The sequence below is a fragment of the Oryctolagus cuniculus genome, chromosome 5 (genome assembly GCF_051225735.1).
Source record: "Oryctolagus cuniculus isolate XC-2025 breed Fujian yellow rabbit chromosome 5, ASM5122573v1, whole genome shotgun sequence".
NCBI classification, from domain to species: Eukaryota; Metazoa; Chordata; class Mammalia; order Lagomorpha; family Leporidae; genus Oryctolagus; species Oryctolagus cuniculus.
In genome coordinates, this window is record NC_142871.1 from 127,756,023 (window position 1) to 127,769,743 (window position 13,721).

Here is a 13,721-nt window from a genome sequence, read left to right on the forward strand (position 1 = left end):
CGAGACCTGGGCACAAAGGCGGGGCCTTTTCTCCTTGGCAGACGACAGCCGCTCCAAGGATGCCCACCTGTTGGCCAGCTCTTTGTTGGGTCTGCACTGCACTTCAGTTCTTCTACTTCTTTTCACAGGTGCTGGTCCCTAAGAAATACTGTAGGAATCCCCCAACACCCCTTGTCCAATTCTAGCCCCTAAGAAATTTTAAACAGGCCACAACAGGCTCCTAAGGCTCAGCAATCCCTTAAAAGTTGTTTTTCAGGGCCAGAGCGCTGTGGCGTAGCGGGTAAAGCCGCTGCCTGTAGTGCCGGCGTCCCATATGCGCACCAGTTTGAGTCTCAGCTGCTCCACTTCCAATCCAGCTCTCAGTTATGATCTGGGAAAGCAGAAGATGGCCCAAGTCTCTGGGCCCCTGCACCTGCGTGGGAGACCCGGAAGAAGCTCCTGGCTCCTGGCTTCGCATCAGCCCAGCTCTGGCCACTGCAGACATCTGGAGAGTGAACCAGCAGATGGAAGACCTCTCTCTCTGCCTCTGCCTCTCTGTAACTCTGCCATGCAAATAAATAAATAAATCTTTTTTTTTCTTAATAAAAAGTTGTTTTTCCCCATTCTATTCAACATACCCTCATTCTTCCTATCACATAATATAGCATCTCCTTACTAATGTACTAGCATCTATTCCAGGGCGTAAGTCCTGACACTCCCCCCGCCCCACGAAGGTGTGAGTCCTCCCAGAAGAGAGAGCAAAACAGCAATAATGAGGTCTCCAAGTCCTCGACAGCGTGCAGCCCCCCAGCTTTGACTGCCGTACTCACAACCCCGCGCGCCTCAATTACTACCCCACTCCACAAAGGAGGGCGTCGAGGTTCAAGAGGGTGAGGAGCTGCTGGCGCTACGCAGTGGCAGGGGGACGATTTCCAGCCCGGGCTGCGTGGCTGGAAAGCCTGAAGTCTCTCCCCTCCGCCGCCGTCACAACGCAGGGCGCAGAAGGGACGGAGCCCGCCGCTGCCCGGTACTCACAGCTCTGCAGCATCTCCGTCAGGGTTTCCACGGACGCCTTCTCTGCGCTCTCAAACCCGGCCTCCGTCAGCAGAGAGCTCACGACCACCTGCAGGGTTCTCCTCCGGGCCAGGTGGTAGTTGTCGGCAGGGTTGGTGGACTGTTTGCTCCCCGACCTCTGGGAACCGGCAGGGAGAGCAGTGTCACCCCCGGGACAAGAGGGCAGCGCGCAGTCCCCGGATCGTTCACGGCAAGCGCGCGTCCCGTGCTAAACACCAGCGCTGCGACCTGCAAATCTTGGCCGACCGAGCGAAAACCGAGCCGGAGGGCCCTCTCAGAGACCATCGGCATCCCCCAAACCTAAGGCGCTATAATGCAAAATGGCTGGGGTTTCCTGTTCTGTGTGTTTCTTGTTTTTCCCACACTCTCTACTCCCGCACATTATCAGCACAGCGGAAGAAACACTCGTGACGGGACTCAATTAAACCTAGCTCCCGGGAGAAAAGCAAACGGGATCTCTATCGTTCGTCATCCCACTTCCAAACCGTTTCATTAGCAAGGAGAATTAAAGCAATAACATCACACCGAGCCGAGGAGAGGGCGAAAGACCACAGCACGCCTTGGTAGGGAAGCTCAATATTTTGAAGCAGCAATCCCGCCCAGCTCTGCCTGGCCAATGAAGAGGCGAAACAGTCCTCTCTGGACCAATCAGGAGATATTCCGGGTTCCCAACCGAGCAAACCAATCAGGACACAGGTTCACCAACTCAGGAGGCCGCCGCCAAGTCCCTCAGAGGGGTGGGCGCGCACAGCCTGAGGGGCCCTCCTCCGGTCGCAGCCCACGCTGGGGCGGGATAGCTGGGCATAAGCCTGCTGCCCAGGCCAGGGGAAAGTTGCAGAGTACCCCAACTCTCTCAGCGCCGGGCCCGCGTTTCTACCCCTTACCGTTCCGGAGCCGCCAGCCCCGGCAGCGGCCGCCGTGTCGGCCATCTTGCCCTGGCGTAACGTGCGTGAGCGCGGGGCGCGATGGGACTTGTAGTCACGGGGCGGGGTGGGCGGGGCGCGCGCACGCTCCTCCCGGTTTTCCGAAGCCTCTGGATGGGGGTGCGCACGTGACCATTTGTAAGCGAAGTGTGTGGGCTTGGGGGGGGGTGCGAAAATGTTATCTTGGTTTACGCGAATTAAAATAAGCCTGTTTTAATAGTGAATCGTTTCTGATGAGGAAGGATCCAGGAGGTAGTCTACACTGGCAGGGTTTCTCCAAACGTCTCTGGTTATTAGCCACACCTGGCTGGGCCCAGCGCGGTCCTAGTGACCCCACCGTGGGAAAGGGGCTTGGGGATTTGGTTACCAAGCTCCCTGGGTCCTCTTGGGAAACCCTGGGGCATCTGATCTCGTGATTTTGTGCGGCCGTCCGTGGACCCCTTGGGGATGGGCGTGCCTGCTCCGGGCCTGCCTCAGTCCTCGGGCGTCGCGTCCGCGTGGCCGCCGAGGGTCTTGGGGGGGGGTGTCGAAGGTCCACTCCGCGCCTGCGCCTTGGCAGGGCAAGGACGCTGGGCTTGGGTCCCAGCCCTCGGCGGCTGCGGGAATTTGGGCACAATACCTAACCGCTCTGTGCGTCAGTCTCCTTTTCTGTGAATCTGGGGGTGGAGGGGTGCTGACGGCCGAGGGGACAACCAGGTAACGACGGCAGGGGACTGTCCCGGTGCCCGACGTGCAGCAGTTGCCCACTGTGTGGTGGGCTTCCTGGGTCGCGCGCGCTGGCGGACCCCGCTAGGCGCCTGCTGGCCGTGCGCACCTGAGCCCGCCGGGGCCCCGTCCCCTACCTAGGGCGCGCGGGGCGGGGCCGGCGGGGGTCGGCACCCGGGCTGCGCGGAGCCGCGCCCCAGCCCCTTTGTCTCCCCCGCCCCCTCTTCCCCACTTCCTGCCCAGCTTCAAACTCGGGATCCGCCGACTTTGTAAACACGCCGCGGTCGCGGGGGCGGAGCCTGGGTCTGTTTGGGCGCCTGGGGACGGGGTGCGCTGCCTCGCCGCGGCTGCGGGCTGCGACCACCCCCACCCCAGCCCCCCGCCACTTCCCGAAGACCGAGGCCAGAGGCGGCGGGGGAGCGCGTGTGCGGCCACCCCGGGTGCTCCGCGGGACTCACCTGCCCACGAGGTAGGCTTGGGGGCTGGCGCAGCGAGGAGAGGCGATGTGGGCATCACCCCCTGGCCCTGGGGCTTCGCGGTTCACGCTAGATATCCTGAGCGGGGGGGGGGGGGGTCGCCAGAGGTTGGGTTGGGGGTCTCCGCGCCGTCAGCACCTCCCTGGCGGCCCCTCAGCCGGGCCCCTTTGCGCTCCCAGGACGCGCGCGCCGCTTCGCGTGTACTCGAAGGGCGGAGAAGCCCTTGCGCCTCTGCGCTCACCGCCGCCCCCTTAAGCGGACCTGGGAGCGAGGGCGCTTCCCTGGGCTGTTCCCGTTCTTCCTACCCCAGAGAGGGGCGCGAGAGACCGAGGCCGGGGGAGGCCACTGTGTGTCTCGCCGTCGCGTCTGATGGGTGCACAGGGGAGAGTTTGCGCGTCGGCGGTGTGTCTGAGTGTTAACCCGAGGAGTCACCGCAGAAGCCGGTGTAAGGCAGGGGGCACGGAGGGGCCGAGCGTGGGCCGTGCGCCGGCTCTGTGTGGGGTGCCGAGAGTGCGGGAGTGCGCATCCACAGCCACAGCACAGCCCGGGGACGTGCCCAGGGCGGCGCGAAGCGTCAGGGAGAAAGGGAGCTTTGAGCTGGATTCGGAAGGAAGGATGGACAGATCGCTGGGTAGGGACGTTAGTGGGAAGACTGGGGGCACTGCTCATCCCACAGAACTGGACTGCACTCCGCTGTGGGCTACGTGGTGACCCAGCAGCAACTGCTCTCTCTAGCGCACTGCCCAGGTATGAAGAGGAGGTGGGGATGAATTCGAGGAAAGGCAGATGTCTGGGCTGGTTCCCAAACAGCCAATAATGTCCAGCTGGTGCAGCGCCCCCCACACCTGGGCTCCGAGCTGTTTCCTCTGGCAGGTGCTGGCCCTCTGAAACACCCCCCCCCCCCGTCTCTGTTCCCCGTGGGAGCAGACGTCAGTGGGGAGGTGGATCTCCATTGCTTCCCGGCAGATGCTCCGCGCTCATTCCTGGCGCAGGCACTGAGGAATCCCTGCGGCACCTGTGTGCGTGGCCGCTCTCGGTCTGCGTGCGCCCCGGGTGTTCAGGGTGTCAGGGTTCAACAGGTGGGAGCGTCCGCCCCTCTAGAAGCTGAAGTTGAAAGCACCTCTGTTTCAGTCTGTACCCAGCCCTGAGTTTCAGCCCGTCCTCCCCTGCGGCAGCGGCAGGCACTGGGGTTAGCCCTGCTCCGTGGGTGAGGAACCCCGGGTCTGGGGGAGCTGAGTAGGCTTCCTAACGAGGATGCAAGAGGGAAGTGGCAGAGCTGGCACGGAAACCCGGGTCGCTGGACTTGGGAGACCCCGTTCCTAACCACTGGGCCAACCTGCCTCCTTGGCCACCTGTGGGCCAGGGCCTGGGGAGTTTTCACTGACTCTGGGTGGTCCTGTGTCTTGGGTGATTCCAAAGAGTGTGGGCAGCCATCTTCTGGGTGCTGGCACTGTTTGCAGAGAGCCCCAGCAGCCTGGAGTCGGGTTGTGAGGACTGCACAGAGCAGTGTGTGTGTGTGTGTGTGTGTGTGTGTGTGTGTGTGTGTGTGTGTTGTTAGCCACACCCCAGAGGGAGGGGAAATGTCAATAACCCAAGGGCAGCCAACCTAACCGAGTTCAGATGCAGAAAAAGCACCCGACGTGGCAGTGATGTGCCAGGGTCTGGAGACGCGGGGAACCAAGACACCCCCGTTTTCTTTTTCATCTTGAAGAATAAGAGTGACCCTCATAGTCCAGGTTCCGGAGGGGCACTCTAGCTTGGTAGCCAAGTGGGGAGGATGGGCAGGCAGGGAGAGGCAGCAGCCTGAAGATGCTCACTCGCTGTGTTCCCCAGCCGCTCCGGGTGGGCCAGGCCACGTGGCTACGGACTCCAGCTGTGGGGCTCCACCTCCTCGCAGGAGTGAAGTTTCTCCCAGGGCCCTTTGCACTGGCCAGGGGAGGCCCTAAGGCTGGGTGTGGGGTGGCTGTTGGTGCAGGTGGCTCAGGTAGAGCGTGGTCCCTGGAGATGCCAGGGTGGGAATTGTGGCTCTCTGCAGACCCCCCCTCTGCCATGCACACACTTCCCTCCCTTGCTGGCTGGGGGCAGGGTGGGGGCAGAGCCCTTGGCACACCCCCTCCCTCCCCCAGGCACCGGCTGAGCGGTGGAGGACAGGTTGTACTATTGAGAAACCGCAAGAGGAAGTTTAGAGAGGGCCGGGGTGGGGAAAGTGGTGGGCCCCTGCCAAGTTTCCCTTTTCCTGCCCAGCCTTGGCTGTGTTTATCTTGCCCACAGAGACATTTAAATTTTAAATCCTGAGTTAACCCATTGCCTGCAACCCATGTGGGCACTAGTTCACTTGTCCCCGGCTGCTCCACTTCCAGTCCAGCTCCCTGCGAATACACCTGGGCAAACAGCGGAAAACAGCGTGAGTCCTTGGACCACTGCCACCCATGTGGGAGACCTGGATGGAGCCCCTGGCCCCTGGTGTGGCCTGGCCCCCAGCCAGCTGTTGCAGCATTTGGGGAGTGGACCGGTGGGTGGAAGATATTCTCCCTCCCTCCCTCCCTCTCTGTAACTCTGCCTTTCAAATAGGTAAATCTTTAAAAAAATTTGTCTTGGGTAAATCTGTGTTTCAGAGAGTGCCGAGGCCTGCCCCTGGGTGGGGCTGGGACAAGTCCTCCTTTGCTGGATTTCACCTGGCATTGCAGGAAGTCTCCTCTGCCCCTCTCTGCCCCTCACCTCTGGCTCCCCCAGAGCTCTCCCTGCAGCCTTTAAACCCCGGAGTAATGGTCACTTAGGAGCTGAATGGGGCATATTATCTCATTTAACAGTCTCCATAGCTCCAGGCAGTAAATACCTCTATCCCCAGGTTACAGACTGAAAGGCTGAGGGACTTACCCAAAGCCCCATGGCTGGTAAGCGGGCATGCAGAATGTGAGTCCATCTGACTTCAAAGTCTGGGTTCCTTTAAACTAGTCCTCCACCAGTCAGAGCAGCAACTTCTCCAGACAGTAAGGAGGTTGAGATCTAAAGATGTTTATTATTATTTTTTATTTATTTATTTGACAGGTAGAGTTACAGACAGTGAGAGAGAGAGACAGAGAGAAAGATCTTCCCTCCATTGGTTCACCCCCCACAAATGGCCTCATCAGCCAGAGCTATGCCGATCCGAAGCCAGGAGCCAGGTGCTTCCTCCCGGTCTCCCATGCGGGTGCAGGGCCCAAGGACCTGGGCCATCCTCCACTGCCTTCCCGGGCCACAGCAGAGAGCTGGACTGGAAGAGGAGCAACCAGGACTAGAACCAGCGCCCATATGGGATGCTGGCGCCACAGGCAAAGGATTAGCCTAGTGCGCCACGGTGCCAGGCCCTTATTATTTTTTTAAGAGATGTATTGGGCCGGCACTGTGGCTCAATAGGCTAATCCTCTGCCTTGCGGCGCTGGCACACCGGGTTCTAGTCACGGTCAGGGCACCGGATTCTGTCCCGGTTGCCCCTCTTCCAGGCCAGCTCTCTGCTATGGCCCAGGAAGGCAGTGGAGGATGGCCCAAGTGCTTGGGCCCTGCACCCACATGGGAGACCAGGAGAAGCACCTGGCTCCTGCCTTTGGATCAGCACAATGCGCCGGCCGCGGTGGCCATTGGAGGGTGAACCAACAGCAAAGGAAGACCTTTGTCTCTCTCTCTCTCACTGTCCACTCTGCCTGTCAAAAAAAAAAAAAAAAAAAAAAGAGAGATGTATTGGTTTATTTAAAAGGCAGAATTAGAGAGAGACAGACAGAGAGTGATCTTCCATCTGCTGGTTCACTCTCCAAATGGTTACAGCAACTCCATCCTCAGCTACCACAGGGGTTCAGGGGTCCAGGCACTTTCCCAGGTACATTAGCTGGGAGCTGGATCGGAAGTGAGTAGCCAGGACTTGAACCCTGGGTCCACATGGTATTCTGGTGCGGGAGACGGCGGCTTAACCCACTGTGCCACAGCACTGGTCCCCAGAGATGTTTTTAAGCCGATGCTTCTAGAGATGGCGTTTGGCTCAGTGGTTAAGCCACTGCTGGAGACGCCCACACCCCATATCAGAATGCTCGGCTACAAGTCCTGGCTCTGCTCCCGTTCCGGCTTCTTGCTAATGCTCACCCTGGAAGGCAGCAGGTGACGGCTCAAGTGGTTGGGTCCCTGGCACCCACATGGAAGACCTGGATGAAGTTCCTGGCTCCTGGCTCCTGGCTCTGGCCTGGTGCAGCCCAGGCCATTGCTGGTATTTGGGGAGTGAACCAGTGAATGGGAGCTTAGTCTCTGTCTCTGTCTCCCCGCTTTTCAAATAAAATAAACGACACTGCTAGTATGGGAGGGGGAGGGGTGTAGCTTGGGGTAGAATTGGAAGGGACTCCTTGGAAGTTAATATATATATATATTTTTTTTTTTTGACAGGCAGAGTGGACAGTAAGAGAGAGACAGAGAGAAAGGTCTTCCTTTTGCCGTTGGTTCACCCTCCAATGGCCGCCGCGGCCGGCGCACCGCGCTGATCCGATGGCAGGAGCCAGGAGCCAGGTGCTTTTCCTGGTCTCCCATGGGCTGCAGGGCCCAAGCACCTGGGCCATCCTCCACTGCACTCCCTGGCCACAGCAGAGAGCTGGCCTGGAAGAGGGCCAACCGGGACAGAATCCGGCGCCCCGACCGGGACTAGAACCCGGTGTGCCGGCGCCGCTAGGCGGAGGATTAGCCTGTTGAGCCACGGCGCCGGCCCGATATATATTTCTTAAAAATGAAAAAAATACCAATAGCCAAGTGAAAAACAGGTGCAGGGATTGCAAGGTTGAGGACAAGCTCTGGAAAGTTGAAGCGCATGCATTCTGGTACTTGAAAGGTCTCTCCCGACAGCCCTGGGGTAGAGGGTGGGGGACTGATGGGAGTAAGCATGTAAGCAGTGACTGACAGTTGCCCTGTCGGCTGCATCTAAAGTGCGCTTCCAGGTAGGGGAGGCGAGCGTGCGCGCTGTTGGAGTGGCCGCTCAGCCCTTCTCTGTCTCTGTGCCTTTTGCGGTGTTTCACCTGCTTCCCCCTCGCACATCAATCATCTCTTTGTCCGCGCACGCGCCCGTGGCAGTCTCCGTGTGTGTCCACCAGGTGGCGCTGTTGCCTAGTGCGTCGCTCCAGGGCTGCTGGGGTGGTGTGAGGAGCGCCACCTGGTCCGTCTCTCAGGCGCCAGCTGGTTTCCTGGGGCCTCTGCCGCACCCCATTCCCTCGTGTTTACACGTGGGGGCCCGGAGAGACCCCTGTGACCCAGCAGAGCCCCCTGTACAATGTGCTCTTCAGGTTTCCTCCAGGCTCCAGCCAGACCCCTTGTCGCAGTTCCCTCCCACACCCTGTGTCTCTGCTTCCTGACCTTCTGTTGCCCTTGAAATAGGACTCACGTTTGGGGCAGAGAACAAGGCCACGACCCCTGTGGGCACGAGGGGTCCCTTACGTGGCCCGGCCTTTGGCACCCCTCAGAGGGCATGACGTGCGTGCCGCCCCCCACGAGGGGCGTCAGAGCCCCGCCTTTCCGAAAGTGCCCTCAGCACCCTGACCGATTAAGTACCCCTGTTCCACCACTCCCAAGGCGAGGGAACCGAGGCCCGGGGGGCCTCATTTCTTGCCCCGACCCTTAGGCTCCAGAGAGGCAGCAGGCAAGGCGGTGTGCAGTTAGAAGCCCTGCGGCTAGGGGGCAGCAGAGAGGCCAGGCCCGGAGGCCAGGCTGGAAGTGCGCGTTCCAGGCCCCTGGTCACAGCGTGACCAGCTCAGTGAGGCAGGTGCCCATTTCACACAAGAGCAGTCCCAGGCGGCCAGAGGTTGAGCGGCTCGCATGTGTTCACGCACCTGGTCGCTGGCCGAGCCGTTGACCTGTGAAGTTTGCACGCGTGGTTACCCGTTCCGTCCTCTCCTGATGTGACCACGGCAGCCTTGCCCTGGGCACAAACCACCGTGCTTTGGGCCCTAGCCCAGCGCCTTTCTGGGTGTGTCAGTTTCTTCCTCTGTAAAATGGGCATAACTACAGTGCCCACCTTACCATGTCTCCATGAGCATTAAAGATGGCAGGCGTCATTTGTTCATGTCCCCACGGCAGTCCCATGAGGGGGGCATTACAGTTGCGCCAGCACAGATGAGGGACCAGCCCTTGGCTCGTGAGGTAACGCCCAAAGCCCTGCCGAGGGCCCCGAGCCCCTATGGGCGACAGTCGTTGTGGTCATTGTGTCATTGTCCTTGTCCTCGCCTGGGTGGCAGTCCTCAGGGTGGGCACGCAGCTGTCCAAAGAGGCGGCCCTGGTTTCCTTCCTCACCACCCCACCGATGGCTTCGTTTCACCGTGTGTCTAAAATAGAAGTCAGCCCCCGACTTCTGGCTGTGGTCAGACAGTTGGATGGAATTCTCGAAGCTGGGGCTGTCCCAGAAACTCCCAGCCCTGGCCCCAGCGCGCTCTGCTCCAGCTCCCCCTCCCTCTGGTTCTGTCTTCTCCTCCCTGTCCCCTCCCCTGGGGTCCCTGAGTTCTGGGAAAGGAAGCCGGAGCAGAGGCCTCAGGCAGATGCGAGGCCTTGGGCTCCAGCGGGGAGGAAGCGCTGAGGCCCCATCGGGCCGGGCCTGGGAGGGCGTCCGTCTCTCTTGGTCGCAAAGGCTGTCTCACGCTCGCTACCCTGGGCGCTGTAGCATGCTCCGGGGATGGCACCCAAGGGCGGGTGTGGTCGTCCCTGAGGAGGGGCTGTCAGAAGCCGTCTCTGGGTCACAGGGAGCAGTGCTGGTCCTGCCACGACACCCCCTGAGACCCTCCCCATGCGTTTTCTCTGAGCGCAGTCTGCTGCTCCGAGACCGCGCATGCGTGGTGTGTTTCCATCGCACTGGGAAAGGATAGTGGGGTCACCGACTCTCAGATGTCTGAGATGGCTGAGTGAAGGCCAGGGTATAGAATGTTCTAGGTTCTCCTTCTTGCCAGTCAGCTGGTAGTGGCAGATCCCGGGGGCAGCCTCCATCTTTGCCTTGACTTGACTTCTGCACCTTGGGCCGGCCGAGACTATTCCAGATCTCTCCGTCTTTTTCTTTTCTGTCTGGGTCTGGCCTCTTGTGTTCCAACTCAGAGCTCTTGTCACAGCCACTGGCCTTGACCTCGGTGCCTGCTGGACCGTCCAGGTTTCCCCTCCCCCCCAGCGGCTGGAGTTGTTTTGCCATCACTTGTGGGAACTTACCGTGTGAGTTTTCTATGACGTCTCATTTCTTCTTCTTTTTTCTTTCAAGATTGATTTATTTGAAAGTTAGAGTGACAGAGTGAGGTCTTCCACCCACGAGTTCACTCTCCAAATGTCCGAAACAGCCAGGGCTGGGCCAGGCTGAAGCCAGGAGCCAGCAACTCCATCCAGGTCTCCCACGTGGGTGCAGGGCCGTCTCTGGCGGCTTTCCCGGGTGCATTAGCAGGGAGCTGGGTGGGAAGCTGGCCTCGCAAGTGGCAGCTCAGCCCACTGCACGACGGCGCCCGCCCTTGCTTCTTTCCTTACACGCTGCCCCAGAGATGTGAGTGAGAAGGGCCTGTCTGCACCACGCCCTCACTGCCGTGTGCAATGGTGGAGACAGCCTCTATACCGCCTGTAAGCCACCCTCAGCGTATGACCGAATATGTGTGTCCATTCCTTTCTCGATTCTTCCTCACACGAAGCCTGTGAGGTTTCCTTATTCTACAAAGAAACTGAAACCCAGAGAATGAGGAGCTTGCCCAGGGTCCAGGAACAGGCCACCTTGTATGTGTGTGTGTGTCCCATGGCGAGTCTGAGAGGATCCCAGGGCTGGTGGGCCCCCTGCCCTGCCTCTGTGTGGGCCCTGCATGCCTGTGTGGTGGGGGGGAGGGTCTTGATGCCAGCCTCAGCCCAGAGGACCCCCCCCCCGTCCCTTAGTGCCCCTGACCAGCTGGCAGGTCAGGTGTCATGTCACACAGCCGTGCCGCCAGGAAGCAGGGGTGGGTGGTGGTGAATGTGAGCTTTGCTAGGTGGGGCCGGGGGCCCTCACCTATCTGGGGAGCCCTGGATGAGTCAGCCCAACCACAGCCACCCCAGCTGCGGTGACAGTGCAAACAAACCTCTCCTCCGGCTCCGACCAACGCCCATTTTCCTTTCTCTGCTCACCCCCAGGACTCAGGCTCTGGGAAGGGTGTGGCACCAAGGCAGTGGCCAAGGGCACCACTCTGGAGCTGGTAGTGACGCTGGGTCCTAGTGCTGGGCCTGACGCTGGGTCCTAGTGCTGGGCCTGCGACCTTGCCCTTCAAGATCCAGAAGTGGGCATTAGCCCAGGCTCACGGTGGGTGCCACAGACCCTGGGAGAGGACAGGACTCAAGGTCAAGGATTCCTGGGCTCACCCACCTGAAGTACTCACCCAGAGGCCTTGGGACCCCCTCATCTGTCCATTGCGTGGGTACTGTGGAGTCACGGGCTATGCAGTGTGGGATCCACAATCAGCGTGAGACAGAACATAAGCCAGCATCACCCCGTGGCAATCTCCTTACGCGGCTCACAAAACACAGTGTGTGCAAGCTGGGCGCATTCTCCTGTCTTGGAAGAACCTCCAGCACGGCCAGTTTGCACGGAGGGGTCTTCGGTTGTGCGTTCTGTCCAGCGTGGGTTCCGAGGAGGCTGCTGTGGCTGGCTGGTGTCTCCGCGAGGTTGTAACTGAGTCTGTGCTGGATCGGTGTGCACAGTAGGAATTCAGTGTGTGTGCTGCTACCTGCTAACCCTGCCACAGCAAAGGCGGGAGCCACAGCGCTCTGGGGATCGGGAGGGAAGGGTGGTTGCTTTGCGTTGGGTGAGCCGAGAGTTTGTTCTGAAAGGCACCATTTGAGGAAACGCAGGAGGAGTGGGCTGGAGAAGAAGTGACTTGGGGGCAGTGTTAAGTGGTGGGTGCTTTTGTATCTTTTTCACTTTTCTGAGTGCTGTTTTGAGTGTTTTCCTGAAAGCCACATGAGGGGTCTTCGGAAGAGTTCACAGATAGGGCGGGCGTGTTGCGGAGCAGGTTAGGCTGCCCCTGTGGTGCCGGCATCCCGTGACACAGCGCGGATTCAAGTCGCGGCTTCTTTGCTGCTGAGATGTGCCTGTGATGTAGCAGGTGATGGCCCAAGTACTGAGTCTCTGCCACCTGTGTGGGGGACCTGGATGGAGTTCCTGGTCCTTGGCGTCAGACTGGCCCAGCCCCAGCTTTTGTGGGCATTTGGGGAGTGAACCAGCAGATGGAAGATCTCTCTCTCTGCCTCCCTCCCTCCTTTGCTCTCTCTTTCTCTGTCACTCTGTCTTTTAAATAAGTAAAAATGAACAAATAAACTTTTTTAAAAGTCCATGGGAGGGGCCAGCATTGTGGCACAGCAGGTTAAGCCGCTGCCTGCAGTAGCAGCATCCCATATCAGAGCACAGGTTCAAGTCCCAGCTGTTCTCCTTCAAATCCAGCTTCCTGCTAATGCCTCTGGGAAAGCAGTGAAAGATGGCCCAGGAGCTTGGGGCCCTGTCACACACATGGGAGACCCAGATGGAGTTCTGGGCTCCTGACGTCGGCCAGACCCAGTCCCAGCTTTTGTGGCCATTTGGAGAGTGAACCAGCAGGTGGAAGATCTCTTTCTCTTCTTCTCTCTGTCATTCTGCTTTGCAAATAAATAAATTAAAATCTTTTTTAATAAAGTTCATGGAAAGTGTATATGTTGAAAAGTCATGGCCGGCGCCGTGGCTCACTTGGTTAATCCTCCACCTGCGGCGCCGGCATCCCATATGGGCTCTGGGTTCTAGTCCTGGTTGCTCCTCTTCCAGTCAGCTCTCTGCTGTGGCCCGGGAGTGCAGTGGAGGATGGCCCAGGTCCTTAAACCCTGCACCTGCATGGGAAACCAGGAAGAAGCACCTGGCTCCTGGCTTTGGATCGGCGCAGCACCAGCTGTAGCAGCCATTTGGGGAGTGAACCAATAGAAGGAAGACCTTTCTCTCTGTCTCTCTCTCTCACTGTCTATAACTCTACCTATGAAATAAAAAAAGAAAAATCATGCATGATTTCAAATTTCTTGTACCAACATAAAACATATCTTTTCATTTTCCATGAACTTTTTGAAGTCTTCTTGTATTATAAAAATAATCATTTTTTCTTTGATTTCTATGGTAATTATTGGGTTATATCCATTCTTTTTAAAAAATTTTGAAGATTTATTTTAATTTTATTTGAAGGGCAAAGAGACAGAGATCTTCCATCCCTTGGCTCACTTCCCAAATGCCAACAACAGTCTGGTCTGGGCCAGGGAGAAGCCAGGAGCCTAGAACTCTATCCAAGGCTTCCACACGAGTGGCAGGGACTTGAATACTTGAGCCACCATCTGCTGTCTTCCAGAATCTTCATCAAGAGCCAGAGCCAGGAGCCAAACCAGCTACTCCTGTGTGTGACGTGGGCATCTTCCCCGTTAGGTTCCATGTCCGTGCCATTGTTCTTTTTCTTTTTTAAAGATTTATTTACTTACTTGAAAGGTAGAGTTACAGAGGGAGAGACAGAGGTCTTCCATCTGTTGGTTCACTCCCGAAATGGCAGCAACTGCCGGAGCTGGGTCAATC

General features: G+C 58.6%; 2 protein-coding genes across 6 annotated transcripts in view; one reads left to right on the forward strand and one right to left on the reverse strand.

The window, feature by feature from the left end:
• TAF8 (TATA-box binding protein associated factor 8) overlaps positions 1-2,043 on the reverse strand; it is a 29,078-nt gene extending 27,035 nt beyond the window's left edge. For all 3 annotated transcript variants that reach the window (XM_008262913.5, XM_002714675.6, XM_089333959.1), the window contains exons 1-2: positions 1,938-2,043; positions 1,015-1,171 (exon numbers count right to left, since the gene is read on the reverse strand). In XM_008262913.5, coding sequence (XP_008261135.1) covers positions 1,015-1,171; positions 1,938-1,982 — 202 coding nt within the window. In that variant the 5' untranslated portion in view covers positions 1,983-2,043. The remainder of the gene's footprint in view (positions 1-1,014; positions 1,172-1,937) is intronic.
• Positions 2,044-2,976: 933 nt separating this feature from the next.
• CCND3 (cyclin D3) overlaps positions 2,977-13,721 on the forward strand; it is a 98,898-nt gene continuing 88,153 nt past the window's right edge. For all 3 annotated transcript variants that reach the window (XM_089333964.1, XM_051855704.3, XM_051855705.3), the window contains exon 1: positions 2,977-3,150. The gene's annotated coding sequence lies outside the window, so the exon portion shown is untranslated. The remainder of the gene's footprint in view (positions 3,151-13,721) is intronic.